This window comes from Lytechinus pictus, chromosome 19 (genome assembly GCF_037042905.1).
Source record: "Lytechinus pictus isolate F3 Inbred chromosome 19, Lp3.0, whole genome shotgun sequence".
NCBI lineage: Eukaryota > Metazoa > Echinodermata > Echinoidea > Temnopleuroida > Toxopneustidae > Lytechinus > Lytechinus pictus.
Window position 1 is genome coordinate 14170968 of NC_087263.1, and position 20323 is coordinate 14191290.

The window sequence follows — 20323 nt, forward strand, 5'->3', positions numbered from 1 at the left end:
TATGAATAAACTTGGTATGTAAATGATAATGTAATTTGATGTTCATTATTGTTATTTTCACTCTTCATAGATTTATTATTTTCACTCTTTGAAGACTGTATTTTGTTCTTTAATAACTGCATTGTGTTCTTTGGAGACTGTGTGTAATTCTTTGAAGACTATTATGGTTTTTAAAGACTGTATTGTGTTCTATGAAGACTGTATTTTATTCCTTGAAGATTTTATTACGTTCTTTAAAGACTTGTATCGTGTTCTATGAAGACTGTATTTTATTATTTGACAGTTGTATTTCATTCTTCAAAGATTGTGTTTAAGAATGTTTCCATTTCATTCTATGGAGACTAATTCTCTCTTTAAAGGCTGGATTTCAATTTTTGAAGAATTTATTTCACTCTTTGAAGACTCATGACTGTATTTAACTCTTTGAAGGTTGTATTTCATTCTTCAAAGATTATATTTGAGACTGTTTTCATTTCATTCTATGGAGACTGATTCACTCTTTAAAGACTGGATTTTAATCTTTAAAAAAATTACATCACTCTGTGAAGACTATTGACTCTTTAAAGACTGTATTTCATTCTTTGAAGAATGTATAATTCACTCTTAGTCTTCCCCAGTGGTTTACTTGGCCACTAGTCTTTCTGAAATCGTTGTTTTTTCCCCCTTCATTTCAAGCAAAGCAAATTTAAATTTTCTCACTTTTTAGCTTCCGTTTTGCTTTATCATTTAGCATTTATAAGAACATGTCCAGTAATCCCTAAAGTCATGCATAACTGTATGTAGAGCTTCATGAAACTGGACATCCCAGGGGGCCGTTTCATTAAGCTGTTTGTATGTTAGGAGCGACTTTAAGAACGACTGGTCCTTTCTTACGCCAATGAATATACCATTTACTACAAGAAAGGATCACCAGTCGCTCTTAACTTACGAACAGGTTTATGAAACACCCACCAGGGGGCCGTTTCATAAAGCTGTTCGTAAGTTACATGTAAGAGCGACTTTAAGAACGACTGGTGATCCTTTCTTACGCGTTAAACAATCGCCAATGAACATACCATTTACTACAAGAAAGGATCACCAGTCGCTCTTAACTTACGAACAGGTTTATGAAACACCCACCAGGAGCAGCTGTTGCCAGGCATATCTGGTTATGCTAGACCATAATGATGAATGTGTTAGGAATTCTATCACTTTTCGTGAACTATATGTAAAGGTTGAACAATCATGTTACTCTTTTCTTAGAATTAAATTTAAATATAAAGTAAACTAAGCAGAATTTGATACATTATGCATTTTAAGTATTTTTAACAACACTTTTTTTATTTTTAATTCTTCTGTTTTCTTGAAATAGGATTTGAAATCAACATGTATGACGGGTTATATGAAATGTGAAACAACGACATAAAAAAACTAAAAATAATTCATTTTCTTTTCTTGTATACTTTTAAGAAAAAATGACAGACATTACATTTAAGGTGTTAAAAAATGGAAGAAAGTCTATGGTAATTAACAAATGGAAGCATTTTCCTATTTTATGACATTCAGCGCATTTCAGCAGTTACATCTATTTAGGAGTCTAATGTATACATGCACTGTACTTGATATTAACAAAAAAGTGATTTAATTGATTATAACATGCATTTCATTCAAATTTAAAAGAAATTTTAATTTTGACTCTCATTTTCTATTTTTATTCACTTTCAATTTAATCAATTATATCCACATGTACTTTTTGTAGTGCAATCAGTGCATGTTTGACTCTGTAAAGAAATGCCACACCATTTCCAGAGCATTGTGATGATGCTCCTGAAGAAAAGCTGTTTAGTTTTAGTTGATCATTACTTGTGATGAAAACGACTAAATCCAATAAAATCGCTCTGTAAGAATGATAATGGGGAACTTTTCATTAACATATTGCTACTATCATTCATTCTGACTGATGTTTTATCCATATTTATTTTTGGCAAAAAGAAGCTGCTGAAAACTGCTTATCTAATAAAAGAGAGCCAATGGAGTAAATTAGAAAGTCAAAAAGGGGCCTAAGCTTTCGATCCTAGCAGAATCTAGTCTGAAAATGAAATAGAAAAATTGACTGCTGTTTACTATTTGAGGAATGAAGGAAGGATGATTTTGACCATACTGATATGAAAGTTTTGTACCTTTTTTGCAGTTGTGTGGAGGCATGAACTGAACACTATTATGAATCGAACCACCTAAGGTTGTACATGTCTAATACTAAATAAGAATTTTCCATGATATGTTTAACTCAATGCAATTGTGCATGCTGCATAATACGAAGAAGAAAAAAAACTCCTGGTGTGCATAAGTCAACATTATTCCATTGCATGTCTATCTCAGTTTGACAGGTTCATTCAGACTGTAGGTGTATACCATAAATTCCTGTTTTCGCATGCACGTTTCATATGACTGATTACTATATTGGATGTGTGTGATTGTTTATCGAAGCTGTCCTCAAATTAATGACAACTTTTGATACATGAAGAGACGAGTTCATGCAATGTTATTAGTGAATATTTGACCATGTACATGAAGTAAAGAATTATTTTTCATAGAATATGAAATTTTGTAAAGGTAAAAAAAAAGCTGCAAGACAAGATAAACATTTGAGATATGATTGTTTATTGAATACAAATAGGTACAGGAATGCCCTACAAATAGGTACAGGAATGCCCTTACATGTATATGTTTAGAAAGTAATATATTTGTGTAAATGTACATGTAGCTTGAGTCTGTTGAGTTGTACATGTATTTCAAATCACTAGCCATCCAGTTCTTAATATTGTTATTAAAGGAAAGTAAAAAGGCTGGTATCTTGTTAAAATTGCAAAGAAAGATTGGCAATATAATGCAGGTACTCCTTTCCTCAAATTTGGTCCCTGAATTTTATATGGATTTTTTCCACACAACTCAATGATGACATGTCGAATGCACTGGAAGAATCAGTTTTTTTTTTCATTTTTGTGAGAAAATGTAATTTTTTATAAAACAACTACTGTGATTGATTATGGATTTGAAATCTACATACAAGTATGGCAAAGTATTGACAGAAGATAATGCATGAAGATTGGAAAATTGACCATGAGTATAAGCACACTTTTGATTTTAACATTTAAAGGCATATGCTAACGTTGTAGACATGTAATTTAAAAAATATCAAAGGAGAGATGAAATATGTACATGAATGCCTTTCTGTCAACCTAAAAACTCTAAAACAACAAAAATCGAAAGAAATCCTTTCGATATACGTTATAATTGAAGGTTTTGTGTAATTTCTATCGTGCCGATAATAATAGAACGCACAAGTGTATGGATGAAATTAAGATGGTATTTCCGGTCACTTTATATTTCACTTTTTTGAAGCACTTAATAATGATTTTCGGACGCGATTTTTTCTGGGCTTCATTTTTGTAACATATCACAGGTGCAGGTGACAAGTGGGACCTCGCAGCTCAGATTTTTTAAAAGTCAAATCAATGTTAGCAAATACCTTTAATGTAAGATTGATTTTAACGTTGATTATACGATTGATTTCAAGCTGTGATCATTGGCTTGTATGACACCGCCGTTCTGTAACACTGGAACCTTTTCCAAGCTTCGTTCTTTGAGGTGATGTTGTTACAATGCTTCACAACATTCAATCTTTCCATTTAAACACACGCAGAGAACTATACACTAAAACAAAATGAACACTGCAGCATTTATTTTACATTTCTTTTTAAAGTAAATGCATTTCTTTAAAAAAAAAATACAAGTTAATCTCTTCGGCCCGTATTCTTAAGTCGGGTTTAACTTAAACTCAGGTTTAAAGTTGTGGTTTAAGTATGGCGAGCCAATTGTTACATAAATCACTAACAGTAGAGATATCATACATGTACTCCAGCTCATTTGGCTCTCAAATCATTCATAATTGTCTAGGAAGAATAAAAAGATTATTGGCTTCACCATCGATGAAACAGGAAAGAGCACAGTAAACATAAGAAACATACAACTTAATAACAAATTTGATACTTTTGGCTTCCCATACTTAAACCACAACTTTAAACCTGAGTTTAACTTAAACTCGACTTTAGAATACGGCCTTCATGCATGTTCCTTGTATAATTAAATATTAAATGCTAATCATTGTAATTCATTTCCAATATTATGTAGATGAATTTGAGTTAAACTAAATGTATTTAAACGTGTGAATTAAATTACATTCAGAAGTACATGTACATGTAGGCTAATATGTGATCTTTGAAGACTGTTTGAAGATTGTATTTTCACCCTTTGAATACTGTATTTAACTCTTTGAAGACTGCATTTCATTCTTGAAGGACTAATTAATTTCTGCTCTTGTGCATGATAAATATGAATAATGAAAGTAGTATAAAAGAAATGTAAAGTTATGTAAAGAATGAAATATGTACATTCTTCGTTAAGAGATTATCAAGATTAGTATTGTATCTGAAGCATATGTTATGTGATGCCATTTGATGAATAAACTAAGAAATAAAATCATAAATTTTGAAATTGTAATTTTTGTGTTCTGTTTTGGTGTATATGCAAGAGGAAAGCTAAAACCAAAGACTACATGTACATAGAAAGGTACATGTATGTTGAGGAAGGAAAGCAGTCAATTGGCCTGAACTAGGATACTCGAGACCGAAGGAAGTGGAAAGAGGGATGTCATGGCTCGAGTCCGTAACCCTCCGTAAGAGGGGAAATGCTGACTGAAATAAATGACGGATTAATGTGTGCATGTCCTGTAGATAAACTGAATTCGTTCCTTGTATCCCACATGTCTTATTTCAAAGCTTTCCTCCTGTTGGCAAAGGATAAAACTCCATGTCCCCTATTCTGAAGTCGGGTTTAACTTAAACTCAGGTTTAAAGTTGTGGTTTAAGTATGGAGAGCCAATTGTTACATAAATCACGAACCGTAGAGATATCATACTTCAGCTCATTTGGCTCTCAAATCATTCATAATTGACTTTGAAGTATAAAAAGATTATTGTCTTCACCATCGATGAATCAGGAAAGAGCACAGTAAACTTAAAAAACATACAACTTAATAAAACATTGATACTTTTGGCTTCCTATACTTAAACCACAATTTTAAACCTGAGTTTAAGTTAAACCCGACTTCAGAATACGGGCCCATTATTCTAACCATGAAGCTATTATAGCTCTATGTTCTAACCTTCAAATACAATGTTCATGTACTTGAAGCATGTACATTATGTGGTGCTAAAAAGTTAATAGTGAACCCCACCAGAAAATGCACTCCTTCATGCTAAGTGTTGAATGTAGGCAACAACACTGCAATGTTTGGCAAGCCCAGTGGAACAAACTTTATTGAATGTAATATTTTATTACCTGACTTCATGAATAAGTATCTAAAAGATGGCAGAACTTGAATACTTTTAAAGATGTTCTTTTCTTTTTCAGGGAGGGTTCACTAACTTTTTAGCCCGGGGGGGGGGGGGGGGGGGCACTGCCATTGACGAGTGGATACTCGACCTTGGGGTCTCGAAAAGCACCCTAAACAAGTATTCCCCATATTCTGAATTGAACCCCTAAACAACTACAGCGAAATTTTGATTGTCACGGACGTTGGTTTTACCTTTACCTACATCATTGGGTTTCATACCGCCCCACCTCCCACACCTTCGCAAATCATGCGTATTGTTGACTGTTGGGTCAAATGGTACACATCCTTCACAAGACATTTTAGTCTTGATTTTTTATACCCTCGCAAATTTAACCCTAAACACGTATAGCTTTCCGAGCGAAATAGATGCCCTTTTTTCATATTTTTAGTGTTTTTGACACCCTTATTACGTTAGGTATGTAACATGCCCTATCTTGAAAAAGACATCCTTTTTTACGTGTTTTTTTGGTTTATCCACTCGTCAATGTAAGTGCCCCCCCCCCCCCCCTCCCCCGGGCTTTTTAGCACCAATGTATCTCAAATTGGGTTTAGCCCAAGTGGCAATTGAATTTACCAAATGGCTAATAGAAAAAACTAGGATTAGACCATGTGGGAAGAGACCAAATGGAAAGTAGACAAAGTGGGTGTATCCCAAGTGGCAATTTACCATCTTTTAGGGCTAAAAAGTAAAGACAGAAAAGTAGAACAGACGAACAAGTTAAGGAGACTTGAGTAAAATCACAAATATAACTTTTTATTTATATCAATTACAAACAAATATATTTGATATAGCTATAGCACAACACAGAACAAGCAAGCTAATCTAATAAACTTTCATATTTAAAGATAGCACACAGGTGTTAAAAAAAAAGAAAAAGGGGAAGTTCATCCTTTCGATAGTATTGTTTTAATAAGAGCAGGAAAATTAAAGAAACTGTTATAAATAAAAGATGAAGTAATAATAAAAGACAAAGTAAAAATCCATCAATGAATTACATGTAAGAGTTAATAGATTAAAAAAAATAATTTTGATGTCCAAGTGTATGTGATACATGTAAGAATTACATAAAATATCATTTTTTCTGGAAAATTGTATATTATTTTTCTTGTGCATACAATATATCATTAGAGATGTCACTTCAAAGAAGCTTTTCTGAGAAAAATATTTTCAGAATCGAGAAACATTTATAAAGAATTTGAATGTATAGAATTTATATCACGTGACACAATGTACATTGAAGCTGCTTGGATTTTATCACAAAATCAAAACTAAGAAACCCCCCCCCATAAATCGGATGTTCTTTAATGGATGCTGTCACTAACACTTATTAATGACATTCTTGAGATTCTCTCTCTCTTTAAGAAAAGGTATTAAAAGCCAACTTGATGTCACGGTGGAATTCCCCGTCAACCATCAAATGCATGACGATGAATCACCTTTGAAAAAAAAAGAAAATTGTCTAGTTTCAAAGAGTTCCCAGTTTGAGGGATTTCATCAATTCTAAACAAATTCCTGAACGTTATGCAGAATTCCAAGGTCAAGTCAAATTCATCCTTTTACCCCATTTTGATTACCGTAAACATAATTTATTCTGTATTGATTCAAATCGTACTCCTAATGCACAATAGTTTGGTACCCAAATATTGCATGTTGTTATTAAGCAATTCAGAGGCGGCAGAACAATTTTTTTACAAGGTACAGGTAACTGGATATTTTTTTTTGGGGGGGGGGGATGAAGGGTTTAGAATGCATAAATTAAAGGGAAGTTCACCCTGACAAAAATTTTATTGTAAAAATAGCAGAAAAACATAAAATATTGGCGATGGGTTGAGAAGAATCCATCAAAGAAGAAGATAATTATTAGAATTTTAATTTGATTTGTGACGTCATATGCGAGCAGCTTTCCTACATATCAAATGATAAAAAAAATCAATGAAATGTCATTTTCTCAGAAAATTGAAATTGATTTTCATTGTACCTTCAGTATATCAATACATAAGTCATTTCACATCCGCTCCTAAAAAGAAAATGAAAAATAAGTCATCACGTACCATTAAAAAAATGAAATTTATGCATTTTATACTGCATTACATATACATGTAGGGCAGCTGCTTGTTTGTGACGTCACAAATCAAAAACTTGAAATTCTAATAACTTTCTTAATATGTCATGGATTTTTCTCAACCATATAATACCAATATTTTTTTAATAATTTTTCCTGGAATTTTTACAACGAAATTTTCATCAGGGTAAACTTCCCCTTTAAAGACTAGCTGCAAAATGATAGCACACATGAAAATCCATATTTTATTGTTCGATATAGACATGAAATACTCCGAAAATTTGATTTGCCCAATTGATCGTGGGCCCGGCAGCCGCTGTGCAGTGCCAGATCGACGAGGCTCTATCCCTTTAATCGTTGAACGCCAAACAGGGTAGCAGCAACTCCCATCTTTTAACGTCTTTTGGTCTGACGCCGCCGGGGTTTGAACCCCCGACCTCCCGGTTGTGAGACGGACGCTCTACCAACTGAGCCAACACATTGGCCAACACATCCAAAACAAGTTATATAAATGTCAGTGTTCAATGAATATTGCATCATTTGATGTATAACTAAAAACTACCTAAAAAGCTATGATTAGTACATGATTACAGATCAAAGGGGAAATTAATACAGCTGAAAATAATATTTAAATACTGTATATATAGAAATTCTATGAGTAAAATACTGAAAATTTTATCAAAATCTGATAACAAATAACGTTTGTTAACATAAAAGTTAGCAATATTTTGTGAAAACATTTATATGCATGCCATCATGAATATGCAATACATGGAATCATGATTTCATATTTTCATACATTGGAGTTAAACATGTCTCCTTTGTAACTAAATAAGTTTCAGCAATGATATAATACACATAATTCAATATTCAATCTTATTGTTATATTCCTAGAGAACAAATGTAAAACACAAAAGAATAAGTCGGGAAATGATGTAACCAGCGCGCTCATTGCATATTATTAAATGAAATTGGTATTTTTTATATTTAAAAAAACAGTAAATACTGAAGAAAAAAAAGTCATGATCTCTGATATTATCTTCTGCGTGTTAGTGGAAAGAGATCTATTAACTCAGTTGAGATCTCTGACATCACCTTTTGTGTAAAATACATTACCAGATCTAAAATAGATTGATTTTCTCATAGATCTCAATAATCGTTTATGTCTTCATCCCCCCCCCCCAAACAACAAGAAAATAAATGCAAAAAAAAAATCCTAAACAAATTAAAAAAAATCAAAATCTCTGAAACAATCTACAGGTGTATAATACATTACCATGAAGTAGAAAAGGGTTTACATTGAAAATATAGAGTGTATCTACATGAATGATAAATTGATTGATTGATTGATAACAAATTAACGACACTATCAACACATGCGTGTCATATAAGTGTCGGACAGTTAATCTGGAAAGGTTACTATAATACAGTACAAGTTACCCTAATGCAACTTTACAAAGGAACGGGATTATAAATAAGTGATCATCAGTAATAAATTAATACGTTAACTACTTCCCCGGGATAACTTCCCTACTCTTTACGAAAGAGCGGTGCCATGATGTCACCCCCCCCCCCCCCCGATCATAAGAGTGGTCATAATTGCCCTATGCATTTAAGGTTTGACAGATACATGTATATCACAATGTCAAGGACCTAAACTTTGAAATGATGCTTCTGAAATGAGGAAATATTTAATCATCACAATTGAGTGCCAGTACTGTCGACTATACATGTGTACATTAATTTGCAAACATTCAAAGACAAATATTTTTTCATGGAAACATGTGGTGCATTAGCACGGACTTTCGCGCTGCCGATACTACCCCATCTACGTCGGGTCAGCGTTAGTCTGAAGAAGCCTGCAGAACGTGTGGGCGAAGCTCACAAGGTAAAAACCAAATTGATTGTGGAAAGATAAAAATTTGTTAGAAAAGCATTAGCATATTATAGTATATAAAAGAAATATTTCCAAGGCAATATTAGCTACATGTCAATGCCACACCTTACTGTACACGTGATCATTCTTCAAAAATCCCAGTCCAAATCCTCCATAAAGGCTGCATTATGATCAAAGTTTCAAAATTGCAAATATTGCCATAAACACAAACACATGATTATTATCTTTCCAAAATTGAACGGTACAATCAAGATTTACAATTCATACATAAAGCTGTACAAATACAATTAAGAACATTTTTATCACATACACAAAAATATAAGAAGTATTACTAGATAAATGTGAACATAACAGCAAGACTTAACATTTGGCAATTGTTGGTGCATGACAATACAATATTTTGACAAGAAAAGTGCTTTAAATACTGACCTTACATTACATGTCGGGGAAAGTACTTCATTGATTCAAATGTGCAGCAATTTGAATTTAATGGTAATGCAATACCCAAGAAAAAATAATACCCTTAAAATCCTAGATAGTACAATGAACTCGAGAGGAATTACATGATTAATGCGTACACGTCCTCAGAGATATTTTCTCTATCCCCTCCTTTATAGGGTATAAAACAGGGGAGGGTTTTATTTGTCAGTGATTTTCTCATACTGTTTTGCTCTAAGCCAATCAGATTCATGGATTCGCAGGAGCTTATAACAATTTTCACTGACCATCTGTTTTGTGAAAAGCTCACTAAAAGCACACTAACGAAATGACCAACTTCAACCCTGGGTTTAATGCTATACCATATCCTAAACCTAACATAAAACCCTATTGCAACCCTAACCCTATATCTTAAACAAAATATTGCCGGAGCAAATATTGTGTCACCGTTTTCACCATTAAAGTATTAGAAAGGAGCAGAGTAAGCATAACATAAAAATGTAAACAAAATTTTGACATTCACGGCTTTCCATAATTGTAGTACAGAGCTCGACCATGATTGTACCGACTTCAGAATAAGGGCCAAGGGTTGCCCTTCCTATCTTGTCTTACCAGATTTTCTGGCACCGCCATTTACGAGCCAAGCGAAGCTTTCTATAATGATTAATAAAAGCAAGTGCAAAGATACATCAAGCTATCAAAAAGGAACTGCCTACTCAATTATACCAATGGAAGGTATACATGTACAAGTAGCTTCTGCAATTTGCAGAATTACATGCACATATAAAAGTCAACTACAAAATGAATGCAGGAATGGGGGGGGGGGGTCACAGGCCTAGACCCTCCCTTAAGAGTTTTTAATTGGGGGGAGGGCTTGTGATTTTTTTTTAGTGGGAAAATCATTTCAGTGAGTGGTGAGTGATAACCTTTGTTTCTTTTTCTTGGACAAGTTTTTTTTTTTAAAGGAGGGCCCAAAGCCCCCTATGGAAAATCCTGGATCCACCCCTGTCTAATTATAAGCAGTGCAAATTCCTTGGTGTACTAATGTACTGTCCAAGCTTCATTCTATCGAACCACATGGATACATGTAGATCATGCCAACATAAAACACAAATATTTGCAATTGATCACAAAATACCAATTACGATTATTACAAAAATGTAGAAATTTACATAGCAGTTTGACTCACTGGGCTTAAAAAGAAGCCAGAGCATGTTTAAGCCCCCATACATGTATGTACTGTACTGTACAATACAAAGTCTGAAAAGACCTACATGTACATGGGAAGTTGTCAGTCAGGACCCGAATTCAGGCAAAATCCTAAAGACTGGCATCTCTATAAAATGTAGTGCATTTGGCTATAAAAAAAGTGCATACATGTACCAGTGCTGTCTCAGATTTGTAAAATGTAATTGATTGCAAAGTTTTGTCTGATGGAGACCCAAGAAGCTTCAATAATTTATGAGCTAGACTGCAGTCTCAGATTTGTACAATGTAATTAATTGCAAGGATTTGTCTGATGGAGGTCTACCCAAGAAGCTTCAATTATTTTATGTGCCAGATTGCAGTTTCAGATTTGTACAATGTAATTGATTGCAAAGTTTTGTCTGATGGAGACCCAAGAAGCTTCAATAATTTATGAGCTAGACTGCAGTCTCAGATTTGTACAATGTAATTAATTGCAAGGATTTGTCTGATGGAGGTCTACCCAAGAAGCTTCAATTATTTTATGTGCCAGATTGCAGTTTCAGATTAGTACAATGTAATTGATTGCAAAGTTTTGTCTGATGGAGACCCAAGAAGCTTCAATCATTTATGAGCTAGACTGCAGTCTCAGATTTGTACAATGTAATTAATTGCAAGGATTTGTCTGATGGAGGTCTACCCAAGAAGCTTCAATTATTTTATGTGCCAGATTGCAGTTTCAGATTTGTACAATGTAATTGATTGCAAAGTTTTGTCTGATGGAGACCCAAGAAGCTTCAATAATTTATGAGCTAGACTGCAGTCTCAGATTTGTACAATGTAATTAATTGCAAGGATTTGTCTGATGGAGGTCTACCCAAGAAGCTTCAATTATTTCATTGTGTACATGTAAGTTACATAGCAACCAAGTTCCTGAAGAAAATTGTATGAATTTTGTATATCTTGTACCTAGCTTGTGTGAGGATGTGCAGTGTACACGCATCATACATGTAGCATACATACATGCATTGTATACCCAAACAAGCTTTCAGGAAAAAATCTAAATAATGAAACAGCAAGGTCATGTAAATGTATGTAGAATGTTGTACTGAGAAGTACTAGAGAAATTCTGAGGGTACACCAAAATATCCTATCATTCTGATAATGACGTAGAAATGCACAAATCAATGTAGATTTTTCCCAAAAAAATTCTATCATGGGTAATTTAAAAAGAAATATTTGTTTAAAAATTCTTCAAGCCTGGATGATCAGAGAACGTTTGATTGTTTGCTACGGAGTAGTAGAGACTAGCACCAAATTAATTCACTGAAAAGCAAATCAGCATATATATGTAGTGTAGCGACAGTGCATACCGTATATATAAATAGGATTCTAAACACAGGGTAGGAAATACATGTAATTTCTATTTTTTAAGGGGCTATCTTGTTTTGCACATTAGGGTGATTGCAGAATTTTGGGGGCAATTTCTTTCATTTTAAAGGCTACTTTTTTATACTGCATTATTATGCAGTATAAAAGAAAATATCATTATTCTGCCATATATCTCGAGAGTTATAATATTGATTTTCTAAACAATCTTGAATATTGATTGTGACCGATCTTTGGGCGAATCTAGAAAGAACGGTTGCCCCAAAGTATACATATTGGTGAAATTATAGGGGCGATTAGGGCGGTCACGAGGGCAAAATCGTCCATCGTCTTAATGCCTACGCTGCTAAAACATGAAAATATCATGTACATGTATGATCTTTACAATCATCGATCCCCCCCCCCTCATTCATACATAGTTCACGTACATGTACAGTATTACATGTACGTGGAGGTATCCAGATGCAGCCTGTCTTCCTATAAAAATCCCATCCTCAAATCAACTCCTATTAAAGCAAAAAATACTTTTTGAATGATGCATCATATAGACAAATATAATAATGAATCAATGTCCAACATCTGAGAAATTCATCAAATAGAAAATACATTGCAGAGCATGATCGGTTAAGGGTTAGCATTGAGGTGAAATTTTTTTTTAAAGATATTTCTATCAAAATTGCTTTTAAGATAATCTTTGATATCTCAGGTTTCAAAGAACTCAGTTTCATTAAGATTGATAAATCCGAAAGTACTGGAATAGTCCATTTTATTCGTGGGGGTGCTATTACCTCTCATCACGGACGGACATTTTTACTCAAATTAAATTCTCTCTAGTTTTATTGTTTTTAAAGTTATTCTAATTTGGTTTGGATATTCTTGCACTCTGAACATTAATCTATTATCAAACATAAATTAGTATAAAAAAAATATTGGGAAGTAATTTTTTTTGGTAGGTGTGAACATTTCCATTTTGAAATTTCCGTCCGTGATGAAAAAAAATATAAAAAGTTTTTTTATTTTTTATCAAAATAGAAATATAAAATAAAAAGGTGTAGAGGTATCTCACTAAACACTGTACATCATTTTATTTGAACATAGCTGAAATCCGTACATTTTATCCATATCATAATCTCAATCAAAAATGATCACGGACGGACATTAATTTCATCACGGACGGACAATGTAAATTCACTCAAATTCAATTCACTCTAGTTTTATTGTTTTCAAAGTTACTCCAATTTGGTTTGGATTTTCTTGTACTCTGAACATTAATCTATCATCAAACATAAATTAGAAAAAAAAAGTATGGGAAGTAAATTTTTCTGGTAGATGTAAACATTCCATTTTGAAATTTCCGTCCGTGATGAAATTTATGTCCGTCCGTGATCATTTTTATTGAGTTTATGATATGGATAATATGTATGGATTCAGCTTTTTATTCTTTATCAGAATAGAAACAAAAATAAAAGTGTGTAGAAGTATCTCACTAGACACTGCACATCATTTCATTTGAATATAGCTAAAATCCATACATTTTATCCATATCATAAATCAATCAAAATGATCGCAGACGGACATTAATTTCATCACGGACAGACAATGAGCAAATACTGAGCAGATTATGAATTTAATTTTAGTTCCAATTTGCAGTGAAAAATGGTACTGAGAATTATTCAGAACTCAAATGGATGGAAACCTACAACTCTTCACAATTTTTTGTGAAATCTTTCTTTGGCTCTTATTGGGGCTTAATTGTTGTCAGGAATTTTTTTTAAACAATTGGAATGCAGATAGAGTTGGAAGCTACATGTATGCCAAAAAGCAGGAAATGAAATAGAGCAAGAATAAGTCAAAAGCTGTATATTTCATCAATTGAAGCTTGCAGAAAGTGATGGAAAAGAAGAAAGTAGAATGCATATTCTGATAAGCAGAAAAAAAAAAATCATCATTTTTTTCCATGTACAAACCTATGGACTCACAATGCTTCTAATAGAACATGACATCACGTCCTTAAGGCTTGTGAAAAATACAAGAATTCCTTTTTTTTTTAAGTCCATTTTGGAGCTAATTTTGAGCAAATTGCTGATCTGGTAATCTGTGAAATTGCATACAATTCATATAAAGCTTGCACTGCAGTGTTTAGAAGTTTAATTGGTATCTGATTTCAATTTTGGATTCAGTCAGGGCCTAAATACATGAGGGCTGTTGATGTGAAGGGGTGTCTCCACTTTAGTATGGACAAAAGATGAATTTGAAGAGAGCCTAGACAAGTGTTGTGGTCATACTTGATCCACCAAACAAGCATAATGATCAGCAACCTGTGAATCTTTTGGATTTAGTTAATGGACATAAAAAAAATCTGTGCTCTTCGAAAATTTATGCCTAAAAATGTATGAACATGTATCATCATGATAATGATATATCATAAAAAGTATCAACATGATCATTGAATCCACTGGATGTTGATTTGGTACCAACTATAGTATTCTCTAACTTGAAAAGAAGACAATGTGCATTAGGATATTTGATTTTGAAAAGAACTGTGTTTAAAAGCAATCATATGGCTAGATTATCTTGTGTGTCTAGCATAGAAATCATGTTGCTACAACTTAAATCAAGTTGTAGCAACTTGATTGTGCAACTAATATTGTTTAATCATATTAAAAAATGTACAAATCATCAATACAATAGCATTTGTTCCCCCAAACAAGTAATACGAACTTCTTACAAGGTACTTCCAATGTATTTTAATTGTGTCCGTCCGTGATGTCCGTCCGAGATGTCCGTCCGTGATGGAAAATATTTGCAATTCTCTCAGAAGTTTGATATTGGTTAAGAATTCAATATGCTAAACATAGAAGCTAACATACCTGAGTGTAAGTTGCATTAACAATTATTGGTCAAAGTTAAGCTATTTAGATAGAAACAATAAAAATGTTCAAAAATTCTGAAAACCACATTTCTATCATGTCCGTCCGTGATATGGCACATTTAGTGGCTACCTATGTTTGTAGGTAACCATGGCAACAAACTTTTTTCATCATTCTGCATACTTTGTCCTACCCTTCACTATAAAACACAAAGGAACCATGTTCATCTTATTCCTAATTTGTTACAAGCCTTCAAAGTTTTCAAAATCTATCAAATGTCCGTCCGTGATGAACCGATCACGCTCTGCAACCCTGCGCTATTAGGGTGAAGCACATAAAGAAATAATAATTCATATAAAATATTGAAACATTCATTATTCAACACAGGACATTTTTATCCTGATTTTTTTTCCCTGATTGATTTGTAAAATTGCAGGATGGATGATTAATGGGAGCACTTTTACATATTAAAAGTGCTCCCATTATTAAGTGAATATATTAATAACAATAATAATAATTATAATAGGCATTTGTATAGTGCCATCTATCTAGAAAAAAATCTATTTCAAGGCGCACTGTCATTATTATTATCATCACCTCGGCCTTCGCTTGAGCTGCATTTCAGATCTAATGCATTCAAGGAATTAATCCTGCCGGGTACCCATTCACCTCACGTGGGTCGAGTGCAGCACAGTGTGGATAAATTTCTTGCTGAAGGAAAACACGTCATGGCTAGGATTCGAACCCAAGACCCTCTGTTTGAAAAGCGAGAGCCAGAACCACTAGACCACGACGCACCCACAATATATTCCAGTTGATATTGTTTGGACACAAACCAAAGTACATGTATGACACAAAGTACTAGAAGAGAGCAAAATAATGTTATGTGAATAATGATGTGGGTATAAAGTTCTTGCTTGGTTAACAGTGAATTCGGAATGAACAATCTAATGTATGGGTGGTGTGACCTTAATTTGTGCATTACCTAATTTTACGCATGGTCAAATATCTCTTTATCTAATTAATATCTTGAAAACTGATATCACCAACAGAAAAAGCGACCCAAACTTACTCAGTATGGTAATTTTCTAAAAGGTAAGGACTCAATTTGTAAAAATATTGGCAAAACATCAGCAAATTTTGTTACCTTTTTGTGTCCGCTCCGAGAAGATCCAATCTTCTCGGAAAGCATCAAGAAATCGCCAGTGTGCAAGCTGAGGTCTCCAAATGAGTAAAATGTGATACCAACCGAATTTATGGCATTTTAACCTCAATCTGATATAGTTATCTTACATGTACCTTTGTCTGCTTGATTTCATTTCTAAAGCTTTGCAAAACGATCGTGCGCAAAATAAGGCCACACTTTTTAATGACACTTTTTTAGCCGAGCGCAATAGTGGATTGCCAAGGAATTTTGAGATTGTGATACCAGCGAGAACCCTGACCTACTTTATAATTCCGTCAAGCGAATTTAACTTTGGGATCTTACCTTCTGTCTGGTATTAATGATTTTGATTAATTTTGTGTGAACTGTGAGAAATTTTTGATTGAAAATCAACTTCATAATTTTTTTAATGTGTGCAAATTACAGTCACCCCATCATACAAATACAGTGTACATACATGTACATGTAGCTTGTACCATGAGACACATTGTCAAGACTGTGCCACGTCATTAATAGCAGGAATCCCCCTATGCATTTTTTTTTCACTGCAGCTTTCATCCATTCCCCATTTCATTGTCTATATAATGAAATGCGATGATTGATATTAAAATGAGAAGCTGCTTGCTGAATTCCTGCAGGAAAAAAAGTGGCTCTTAGTTTTGACAAAGTGCCTTTACATTGTTCTTGGTGTTTTTTTGTTTTTGGTTGTCTCACACAATATGCGCAAAAGGAGAGCACAATGTACAATTCTATCAAGATCTTTTGAATCCCCCCATCATGTTGGACGGGACTCGTTTATTCTTAACCCTAGTATTAAAGTTCATTTCCGGGAACTGTTTCACTTTCAGCTCCATGGTATATTGTATTTCAGGTTTAATCATAATCTCACATAGTTTATTTCCCTTGGCCTCGGGGCGCAAGACAAAGGCATTGATGTTGACGCCCGGAGGCTGCCAAACCTTAAAATCCCCCTTTTCTCTTGGGGCAGTACTTGTTGAAATACAATGATCAAAAAGAGACTTGGTTTTCCTTTCTAACTCTGCTTTGTCCCGCTTCATCCGCTCATGACCATACCTCTCAATTTTTTCCCACAGCGTTTTGTTGAAGTAGTTATAAAGGAGCATATCGCCAGAGTTCCATGACTGGATTTTAGTGCGCATGTCAATGTCGACAGACTGCACCGAATCAACGTTTCTTGCGTTTTGGCTGAAAACTATCACATCTTCCATCTTCCAACAAAGAAGCTCTTTCAGGAGGATCAAAGACTCGTCAAAATACTCCGCAATCATGATCAAATGGAACTGATCGTTTATCATGGATATTGCACGACTGATAAACGTTAGGTCATCAAATTGCGACAGCTGAACACCAAAGTCATAGAGCATCCCGTTCCGTGAGTGTATCTTGTTGGGAAAGTCGTTGTAGAACTTGTTCGGGTTGTCCATGAAGAGTTTCATCGCATCCTTGTTGCCAGCCATCTTCATCCGCATGTCGAGCTTGAAGTAGGTGAAAGCACTCTCAAAAACCTTGACCGGGTCGCGAAGGATGCTGATGAAGACGGAATTTGGCGGCATGACCTCACGGACATCGTTGCTGAAGCGGGAATGATGACAGTAGATGTTGTAGACATCATTCTTAACCTTGAGCATGTGCTTTTTCTCAAAGAAATTTGGATACCCGAGGTGATGGCCCTGCACCGGGAGAACAAAGCTCAAGGAGTGTTGGTCACCGTACCGAAGGAATATATTCTGCACCGTACTGCTACCCGTCTTATGGACCTTGAGGAAGGTGATGTTAGTCTTCGGTGTGCACTTCCCTGGAGCCAAACCAACCGGAGGCACCACCTGCTCAGCTCCAGGGTTCTTGCGGTTCCAATGGAATCGTGCAATTGGATCACCATCAGGAGCCACTCCTTTGAAAGTCAGCTTCCCCTTCGATTCTGTCCTACGGCGATCCTCCACCTTCTCCTCCTTTGGACCATCATCTAGAACGGTGTCTGGTCTTGGTAGTGTATCCCCTGCAGCTTCACCCTTCTCGTCTCCTTCGTCCGAGGGTTGGTTGCTTTCTTCGTCACCTCCTACATCTTCTTTGTCTGCGTTGTCTCGGTCATATTCAACCTCCAGACCTTGGTTGTCCATCGGGTCATTTTCTTGTCTCCTGTGGTAGATGTGGTCCTGTCTTCCATTCTTAACATAGGCTGGTTTCCTGGACAGGAGAGAGAAACAAAAGAACACAAGTTCAAACTATCACTTCATTCACCATACAATAATGATACAATAAGGCAATTCCATAAAATGATCAACCTTTTTGTACATCCAATCCCCATTTTTCTCAAGTTTTACTCCACTTCATTAACTGACCAAGTCATGGCCATTTGACAGCATTAAAGACTGTCAAAAGAACAAGAAATCAGAGACAGAAAATTTCATGAAGGTCCCACATATAGGGGGTCGGACGAACATATTTTATAGAATTGCCCAATATCAACACCGCGATTGCTGAATTGATTCAAAGCGGTACTCCAACCTGGAAGAATTAATGAAAACATTCAAATCAATATTGAAATTGAATTAAAAAATCACAGATGGACAGCTACATGAATGATAATATATCTGGGAGATTGGTGCCATATGGCCATTTGAACTGAAAACTTGAGACCTCCACGTACTGTACATATACATTTATGACTTGTAATTTGATGATTGCAAAATAATTGCAAAAGTCATTTATAATCAATTGGTGCAGAAATGAATCCTGCTTGGGCATGCACATGTAATTAAACCTTTATTGGAATATGCTACTAGCTATACATGTAATTTAAGCACAATGTAATTCAATCTTCCCTGCCTGGGAAAATTTCCCTAAAATCTCATGATTGTAATTTGCTGTGCATCTAATAATAATAATAATAGCAGGGCCCGCTGGGAGAACAGTTTTCGGAACTGAAGCGGCTTCCCTGGGTAAATATACCTGTATTATTATTATTATTATTATCTTTTGTTTTTCATGTACGAAATATTAATGTACCAATGCAACTTTTGTATTGCACTGTATATGTACACAGGTTTGTTGAAATCTTTTCCACCACAGTCCATATTGAAGATAAATAAAAGTAGATGCAGTAAAGCATTGATTTCATGACTGAGAAAGTCGATTAGACCATGAAGGAAAATTGCCACCATATCTTCTTCTTGAACTAGATCTGGGACCTGTTTAATAAAGGACTTGCAACTGTTGTAACTTTGCCATAATGGCAACTACCATGGTAACAGGGCTCAGCAGCCAATCAGAATCAAGGTTTCCATGGTAGTTGCCATAATGGCAAAGTTACAACAGCTGCAAGTCCTATATATGAAACATGCCCCAGATAATGAACTTTAAGAATTCCTGAAATCTAAGATGAACAAGTGGAATGCCTCTGGCCGTCTCACCTGCATCACGCGATTCAATATAGCAGCAGTGCTGATTTTGAAAACTACTATAACTCGCACAAGATGTTCAGTGATACTTGGTTACTCTTATTTCCACGTTTTATGAACTAGACCAATACACTTATAGAGATATGATGGCAATTCAACAAATACCCCCAACGTGGCCAAAGTTCTTTGACCTTACATGACCTTTGACCTTGATCATGTGACCTGAAACTCGCACAGGATGTTCAGTGATACTTGATTACTATTATGTCCAAGTTTCATGAATCAGATCCATAAACTTTCAAAGTTATGATGGTAATTCAACAGATACCCCCAATTCGGCCAAAGTTCATTGACCCTAAATGACCTTTGACCTTGGTCATGTGATGTGAAACTCAGGCAGGATGTTCAGTGATACTTGATTAACCTTATGTATAAGTTTCATGAACTAGGTCCATATATTTTCT

General features: G+C 34.7%; 1 protein-coding gene across 1 annotated transcript; it reads right to left on the reverse strand.

Moving 5' to 3' along the window:
- Window positions 1-7160: 7160 nt before the first annotated feature.
- Window positions 7161-18642, reverse strand: LOC129282383 (galactosylceramide sulfotransferase-like). The gene has a single exon (XM_064113657.1). It carries the CDS (start codon window positions 18576-18578, stop codon window positions 17193-17195), a length of 1386 nt encoding a protein of 461 aa, XP_063969727.1. The 5' UTR covers window positions 18579-18642; the 3' UTR covers window positions 7161-17192.
- Window positions 18643-20323: the final 1681 nt, after the last annotated feature.

Bases quoted from the DNA above. Each gene is read 5' to 3' on its own strand.
- LOC129282383 (XM_064113657.1), bottom strand. From the start codon at position 18,578: ATGGACAACCAAGGTCTGGAGGTTGAATATGACCGAGACAACGCAGAC.